The 8,993-nt window shown below is 40.2% G+C and overlaps 1 protein-coding gene across 1 annotated transcript; it reads left to right on the top strand.

The window, feature by feature from the left end:
* Positions 1-2,818: 2,818 nt before the first annotated feature.
* LOC119744287 lies at positions 2,819-5,310 on the top strand. Its single transcript, XM_038220160.1, has 3 exons — positions 2,819-3,084; positions 3,720-4,027; positions 4,657-5,310. The coding sequence occupies exons 1-3, from the start codon at positions 3,018-3,020 to the stop codon at positions 4,795-4,797; spliced, it is 516 nt and encodes a 171-aa protein (XP_038076088.1). The 5' UTR covers positions 2,819-3,017; the 3' UTR covers positions 4,798-5,310.
* Positions 5,311-8,993: the final 3,683 nt, after the last annotated feature.

Raw genomic sequence — 8,993 nt, 5'->3', positions numbered from 1 at the left:
TGGTCGTGATTACTTGGGCAATTCCATGTTAACGTTTCATTGGCGCCGCTAAATTGTTTCGTGGAATTGCCGACTTCATCAAGTGATTCATCAAGCTGAATTATGTATGGTAAGAATACAATAATGATTTACATGTATGTATATAAAGCAAATGCATGTACATGTATATAAGCTCCATATAGCCCTTGCATCTGACAGAGTGTCCTTAGTGTGGGCTCACCCATGCAAAGACCCAACGTGAGTTATATGGTTACAGCCCGATAGTCCGAAGGTTCTTTAGTCCGAAGGGTCATTAGTCCGAAGGTTTGTTAGTCCAAAGGTCCAATAGTCCGAAGGTTCGATAGTCCAAAGGGCCCATTAGTCAGAAAATAGAATAAGGTTAATTAATCCAATCAAGGTTCGATAGTCCGAATAGACGATAGGGCTCAATAGTCCGGATCGAAAATAAAGTTCGATAGTCCGAATAGATGATAAGGTTCGATAGTCCGAATATACAGTAGGGTTCGATAGTCCGAAGGTTCGATTATTCGAATTGAGAATAAGGTTCGATAGTTCGAATGGGCGTACGATTCGTCAGTATGACACTTTGGACTATCGGACCTTATTGTCGATTCGGACTATCGAACCTTATAGTCTTTTCGGACTATCAAACCTTATTGTCAAATCGGAATAATGAACCTCGGTCTATTGAACCTTATTTTCGTTTCGGACTATTGAACCTTCGAACTGATAAACCTATTCTAAATTCAGACTATCGAACCTTTGTATAAATGAACCTTCTGACTAATGAACCTTCGGATTAATGAACGTTCGGACTATTGCATCAAATGTTCGGATTAACGAACCTTATTTCATTTTTGGACTAACGAACCCACTCTTATGGAAATTTTGTGCATTCGGACTACCGAACCTTCGGACTAAAGAACCTTCAGACTATCGGACCTTCGGACTATCGGGCGGCCCTCGAGTTATATATGACCACATACAGAACGCCACAAAGACGTACGATGGAGTCCATAAAAAAATTATCCTTCGTTGTAGTGATTGTGTATTATAATAGAATTTACTATTCCTGGAGCCAAAGGGGATGTTCGTCTACAAAATTGGGACCTAAAATTGCTCTCTATTTTTTACAATGGAGCGCAGACATCAATTTTTTAAAGTGGCGATGAACTTCAGGACTACTTTTAGGGGTGATCATCTTTGGATGAAATGTTTTCCCCAAAGTGATTGGTTACCCCCACCCCCCTCCCCCCCCAAAAAAACTATATATCAATCAATCAACAGAAAATAAAAGATGATGAAATAAGCTATAGTATGATGGGTGTGGCAAACACCTTTGTGAGTTGTGAGTGTATTTGTCCTATTTCTTTTTTTTTCAATGAGCGTATTTATCATTGGGGTTTTCAGTTCAACCATGAACGAGGCCGTGGCCTGTCCTCTTGTGTGTTTAATATGAGGTACAGTCGGGTCTCCGGGTCCTATAGCTCTATGTCTAATGTATGTTTTTAAATATCACTGACAAAGCTTTTTCGAAAAACTGTCGAAAAACCATGCACAACTTTTGGATTACGAATAAATGATATCAACAGAAACTCTTTATTTTAAAAATCAATTAATTGACTGATTGTTGGCAATCATCTGCATTTCCAATTTCTTCTAAATGAGAGCAAGCCAGACGGAATGATTTCACGGGGTGTTTAAGTACCCATTATACAATTTTGAATCCGCTTTTGATAATAATTCGGTAGGTTACTTTTAGTATATCAATGCAAATGAGCATGGGCCCATGTGACATGTCTTTGAACTGGTGCGAGACTAGATACGAAATTGCTTTTCGCACAAAGTGAGTGAAAATTTGGAATCTCTTTTAAGGGTTTTTGGTCTCCATCCATGGTGACCGGTCATATAGGGAAAAAAAATACGGATTCGATTTAGGAATGGTATGGTAATTTAATACTCTTTCATAACAAGACAGGACAATGGGTCCTTTCTTCGCATTTGTTCTTCACATCATCATCATCATCATCATCATCATCATCATCATCATCATTCTCCAAATCCATCATGGGGGACGTTGAGCCATGCCCAGACCAAGCGATCAGATGCAGACTGCCATAGCTGATGCTTGTGGTCAACTTCTAGCTGTCGCACCCATGTGTTGCGGGGTCGGCCCCTGGGTCTCTTCCAGGCAATGTCAGGGTGGAGTCCCCCTAGTACGTCGACGCTAAGCTTAAGGGCTGCATGGGCTGGCGTGTCATCCGATAGCTGTCGGTCTACTAGAACTATGATGCTCCGCGGAGGCAAAGTTCTCGGACGTGACAGAAGAGGGACTGACGCCTCCGTATGATGTAGCACGAATATCCTCGAGACACAAAATATCCTCGGCACTAATATCTTCGGCACTAGAAGAGAACATTGATGTATTTCACAGAAGGCTTTTGCGTTCAATCTTTGGCATAAAATGGCCAAAGAAAATCACCAGTAAAGAACTGTACAGGAGAGCCAACGAGATCCCTTGGAGTACTGCCATTACCCGAAGACGTTTTAGGTGGACAGGCCATTTCCTGAGACTACCTGAGGAAACTCCTGCCAAGCAAGCACTTCTAGAGGCAATCCACAAGAACAAGCTACCAAGAGGGGGTCAACCACGGGGGTCAACTTTAAAGATCGACACACCTGGCACGTGGCATCAGACAGAGAGCAGTGGAGGACACTTACTTAATGCGCGATGTCAGATCTACTTGACGCCTAGATGATGAGGGCAAACGCGCAATCGCGTAGCGCGCACGTTTTTGATGTCACGCGCACGCAAACAATCGAATTTTCAAATATATTTAGTACGCGAAAGATACAAATTAATTTTATCGCACATGTAAACCCTACTTAAAGTCTGACGTTGTAGATTTAACAACATTTCTTTGTTCTCGGATGAGAACATAAAACATAAATACTTGTTGCTGCGTGGACTAGACGGTTTAAACAAACTAATTAGTTGGTATGAAGAGCGTTGGAGAATGGAGATTAAGTTGATTTGGATCATCGTTTTAGCGGCTGTTTCGCTGGGGCAGATTTCTCAATGTGGTGAGTAGCTATCAAACTGTCATAACGAAGTAAAAACTAAAATCGCGGTATCGTGGAGACACTCAAACAGCTTTATTCTATGCACATCTAGTCTCAGAGAAAGAAAGCTTTAAAACAATGCTTGTATGATTATAATAGGTTTCCTTAAAGTTTTGTTTTAATCTGCAAAATGTAATGAGTCGTTAGGCTACATGCAATTTTCCCGCTCAAAAGTCCTTTAGTAATTAGGGGTAGCCCGGGTTGGACGATGTCTTCATTACTGCTGGGCTAAAGGGTAATCGTTACTTGTAGGACCCCATTCCTAGAAGGTGTCCTTATAGCATACCAGCTACTGAGATAGTCCAACAGGGCGTTGTGTACAGTATACCGATCAGAAGCTGCTCAGATCATCATAGGTGTGTTCCATGCATGCTCAGATGTACTGTATCAAGAAATATCAGAATGTCACTTTTGAGTGCCACTATTCTGTTTTGGTGAGAGTCTGACCATGGTCTGACTTCAACCCAAGTTATAGGAACGGTCTATAGCCCAGGTATACCGTTATAATGCTTATGAAGACGTCCAACCTGGGCTAGAACGGGTCAACTGCAATTAAAGCCATCTGTTTGAATTTAACTTTGGCTTTCAATTTCCAGGGCCGAGGAGTATGAAAAACATTGTGCATGGACATGAGTCGGGCTTAGGCCTACCCCACAACAAAGTTGCAATCGTCTCCAGAAGTGCCTTTAGGGGCGGCGACGACACTAAACAATACCCCCTGCAAACAACCCGTAGCAGTTACAAGCCTGAGACTTCCGACAAGATGTCTAGCCTCCCAAAGAAGAGGAAGAGGAAAATGAGGATGATAAGACACAAACGCTGGTTCGGTTCGAAAGAAGCCGTAAATAAGGCTGTGGAGAATGCTGACGAGATCGCAGATAACCTTCTCAGACACGGGCACAAGGTCGGTGTTCTAAATACAATATTGATAATGTGCATTTTAGTGCCGTCTTTAAATAAACTGATGTATTCCCAGGTATTATAGTTCCCCCTCCCAAAAGTTTGATCCTAGTTAAACGATACAGTGACAATAACAAAGACCTACTGATGCGTTTCATAGAGTAGCAATGTCCTAGATATATCCACATTTAAGGCACCCCTCAAGTCAAAGAATCTGTATTCTTTAAACAACTTTCCATCGGGCGTTCATGATATGACGGCCTACGTCAAACTTGATTTAGGCCTACCCTCTTCCACTTCCTGTTCAATTTTGGGAGGTTCAACTTTTTTATTAAATGGCAATGGGTTGAGGATCAATAGGGCCTAAGGGTGATTATCCATAAAGTGAAAAATGATCTAAATCTATAAAATAGAGCGACTTTTAGGTCAAATTATATATCAACCCACATTTCTCAGAGCTTATTAAGAAACGGTTCAGGTTAAGAGAGAAATTCAGTGACGATGTTTAAATCGTGGTTTGGTCGGCGTAAGACACTTTTCGGACCTGTTAACCGGCCTCCATTGTCCAAGCTAGTTTCGACTATTTTGCCTCGAGGAAACCCTCGCTTAAATGACCGTGCTTGCATTTTGCAGGCGATGAGAGAACATCATACCCGCGAGCGACTGGAGACGGCGGCCGCACGCCGGACTACGTTCGCCGTCTGCTTCGGCATCATGGGATGCTGCTTTGTCTGCACGGTGTTGACCGTCAAGAAACTCTGCTCGTATGGCTAAGCACTACAACACCGGCCGTCAAAGTTGATGTTTTACGAGACCACGGCGCCTGTAAGCTAGCGCAACGACATTTTCCCTGCAATATCTTTTTTGGCTTCGGACTTATAAATTGCACGTATACATTTTAAAACGGGTGAGAGTGTCGGGAAATCTGGAACTTGGTTTGTCACTTTTCCTGCTGTTTTTTTTTGTTTGTTTGCTTGTTGGGTTTTTTTGTTTTCCGGGTGCGGGAGGAACTAGCCGCATCCCTTGCTACCCTCAACTCGCGACGCTATCGCCAGACGTACGTGCTGCATATTGTTATAACGAATCCTTTGGAATCCGCGGGATTTTTTTTCTTCAGAAAGAAAACCCAACAACTAATGCAGCTAGGAGCGTGCGCTGCAATAATTAATTCATACCGATTGTACGAAGAAAAAAACCCGCATAAACTTGCGATTTCAAAATGAAGATATATTTTACATAATACATTCAGGTATACCAATGAACGCAGGACAACTGTACTTGTTGGGAGAATAAACTTTGATTTTTATTTAACCAAGTTCACCTCAACAAAAGGAACATTAAAGATATTAACCTCTTTAAGACAAATTAAACTTAACAAACTACCAAAACTTACTGATGTGAAGTTTTGCCTATAAGACCGCTATGAAAGACCGCTATGAAAATTACAACGAATATTTGTTTTCAGTTTGCATTTTCCCTGCAGCAAACAATCTACGAGCGTTGCGATGTATAACAGTAAAAACTCTGGGGAAAAAGTCATTAACCTCAGTACTGTCGTTCGTTTAATTATGTATACAGGTTTAACTGTTAGCTAAATTGTAATTAGTGGCTACGGTGCAAAATGCGTTAGTACGTACTAAGGAACCATATGTTTTTGTGTTAATAATTAACTACACTTTCAGTTTAACTTAGGCATTGTTAGATGTTGATGCATTTTGTATTTGGATTTAAAATATAGGCGTACATTACTGTAGCTAAGTTCTTTTGACCACTTTCGACTACTTGGTTTCAGATAAAAAAGAAAAACATGTTCATCGGTGCAAAATTCCATATATTACAAAGCAGAAAATATTGGCAGGCAAATTTATGCGTAAAGCAAAACCCGGCTTTAGAGCCAGTAACAAGCACTTGGGCGGTTGAAACTTTTTTTCTAGCTAATATTATACAATGAATGTTAATGAGTGCAATGGTGAGAATTTCATGAGGCGACAGACGGAATGTTGCAATCCACGAGACGAAGCTGAGTGGAATGGAACATTCCTTCTGCCGCCGAATGAAATGATTCTTTCCACTGCACCAATGTGAAATATTAATACTAGGCCAACAAAAAATAGTTCTGCTTTCGATTACATGGCATTCGAAAATAAGGTCGGTAGGAAGGGAATTTTTCGGGGGGCCCATTTTTTTGTGGAGGCGTCTGCGTGTAGTCAAGGGTAAAAGGTCGAAATTGATGGTTTTTGGCGTGTTTTTTTTCTCATTAGAAAAATTAGGGATAAGGCTGTCATAATAGGGTAGGTAGAGAAACTGGAAGCAGAACTTTTTTTTTTTGCCTTATTTGTTGTATACAACACCAGAATAAATCCTCGTCATCTGATTGATCACAGCCACCAATAGTGTGACCTTGCAATGGAACTTCTACATTTACCATGGAACTGAACTTTTATTTCCACGGTGCGACTTGGCCGTGGGTTGGGACGAAAATGTCGATGACGTTATCCAACAACCCACCAATCAGAGGACGGGGGAGATAAATGGCACAAATATATTCCAAATGTATGTGGAATCAATTAGCTTTGATTGGCATAAAAAAAAGATCCGGTAATTAAAAATAAAAAGAGATTTCAAAATGTGGTTCCTGTCAAAGAAATAAACCTGAATTGTCCTCAATGGATTTCGATTGTAAATAATTTTTGGTGTTGAATATTTGATATTGTACATGGACACACATTATCCTTACATAACAGGATGGTTTTCTTTTTAAATTATACTCCATAAAATTATCACCTTGTTAACAATCGATGTGAATCACAGCGATGAGTTTCACACCAAGGTTACTTAAGGTTGCTGAATTTACATAAAATATATCTATGTACAATTATTTATAACAGCAAACACATTGAAATGCCCATCACTAGTGCAGCTTTAAAAAACAAATCTACAGATATTTACATAGCATTCAAATCAACTTGGTTTTCGGTGTGTTAATTTCAGTTTACATGTCTGCAACAATTTCAGTGATAAAATCCCTGCTGGACCATCTGCCAAAACATGGGCTTTTATTAAAAGGGAAAAGTCAGATATTTAACAACTGTTGACTGCTGTTATGTGGGACATGGCGTTTTTAGCACCCGAGGGGCGCATAGCACCCGAGGTGAAGCCGAGGGTGCTATGCGTCATCAAGGGAGTACAAAAACACCATGTCTCACATCACAGCAGTCAACAATTGCTTTGTTATATCTGGATTTTAAAAAAAAAAGTCACAAGAAATAAATTAAATCACTGCATTTAACCTTTGATAACTGTCGGAGTTGCTTTCATTGGTGCAAATTAGTTCTATGCTCTGCATGTGGTGCCCATCCCGTACACATATTCGTCTCGCACATTTGCAAAGGTAGTTTATTATGCAACGTGGTGTATATGAGGTAACGCTATATGCAACGCGGTGTTTATGTGGTAATTTATATGCGAAACGATGTACAGTTAGTCTATGTAATAGACCATGGCGAAAGCTTGACCAATCAAACCATTTAGTCCTGATTTAGGAATGAAATGACGTCATGATTTAGTAAAGTCGACTCCGATTGGCTGGCGCGGCTTGCATAAATCTGCATGTCCAGACATTCCAGACGTTATACAGGACCTGGCTCCGTGGATAACGGGCGATACTCAGATTAATGCACAGGGTGCATTAAAAAAAATTATTCTTTTTTACTACGGCACTGCTAAATGTACATGTATATACAGGATGTTCAAATTATATGACCAAACATCAAATAAACGGATTTTTCATACGAAGTTGGACTAGTACTAGCTTGGAACCTGAGGTATCTACATGTATGTATGAATTCTTTTTCTAAACCATTATGTCATCAATGCTTTCTTCCAATATCATGTATTTTTAACACATCACCCACAGATTCTGTATCTTGATTGGCCGAGAGCGAGTCACACCGGTATTCGCTATTTTCGCTATCTTGCTGTGGCGGCCCAAAAGACTATACACATCTAGCAATCACAGTACTATACGCATAGCAACAGGTACTTTGTGCAAATGCATATAAGTGTGCGCATTGCGTGCACTGTTCCCAAACACTAGCGCTACAGAGCTGGGTTCACACATTTGATACAGGGTAATTTGGAAAAGTTCAGGTAAATTTTCGACTAATTTTGTAGTGAAATAGACACACATTTTAATTGTAGTTAGATTAAATTTTATCAGTTACACATATCGCTTAAAATCAAGCAGAATCTGTGGGTGAGGTGTTATAAAACAAATATTGACTGCTTTAACTTGTGGTATAGTAAACCTAGCCTCCCTCAGTGATCAATGGAGCAGTCTAGTTTTCTGGGCCTCGCCTCGGGAAAATGGAATGCTCCATGTATCACCTCGGGAGGACAGTTTTACTATACCATGAGTTAAAGAAGTCAATATTTGTACATTTTGTATAATGGACAACAGACTACATGTATTTCACTTTCTGACTCAAAGTGGTTTTTTTTAAGTAAAACAATTATACTTTGTCAAAGCTTGACAATTGATAATTGTCAGCTTTCTTTGTCATCATATTCCTTCATAAATCTATGGATGCATATATACATTTTTGGCTTTCAATCACTTGCATTTAAAGCTATAGTCCATCATTTGCAGCCATCAGAAAAGTAACTGGCGTAATTATTGTTGAAAAACAAACTTGGTTGAAAGATAGTAAGGGAACACTAAACTCCCTGTGAAATTATTCTTTCTGGGAAGCTGTCTTTTTGAAGTAATCAACGAAAGAAGGCCTTTCCAATGGTGCGTCTTAAGACGCACCGTAGGAAAATTTAAATTAGTAGTTCGTTTTGTTATTCCGCGAAGCGCGCGCGGCATTGGCACGACGTGCGTGCGGTTGCTATAATTCATCGGGTCAGTGCGCGACGTCGCGTATAGCTGCAATTTAAAACACTTCAAAACATGATTCAGTAACTTTTGA

Source organism: Patiria miniata, unplaced genomic scaffold, assembly GCF_015706575.1.
Source record: "Patiria miniata isolate m_02_andy unplaced genomic scaffold, ASM1570657v1 HiC_scaffold_12, whole genome shotgun sequence".
NCBI classification, from domain to species: Eukaryota; Metazoa; Echinodermata; class Asteroidea; order Valvatida; family Asterinidae; genus Patiria; species Patiria miniata.
This window is presented reverse-complemented; position numbering and strand designations above follow the sequence as displayed.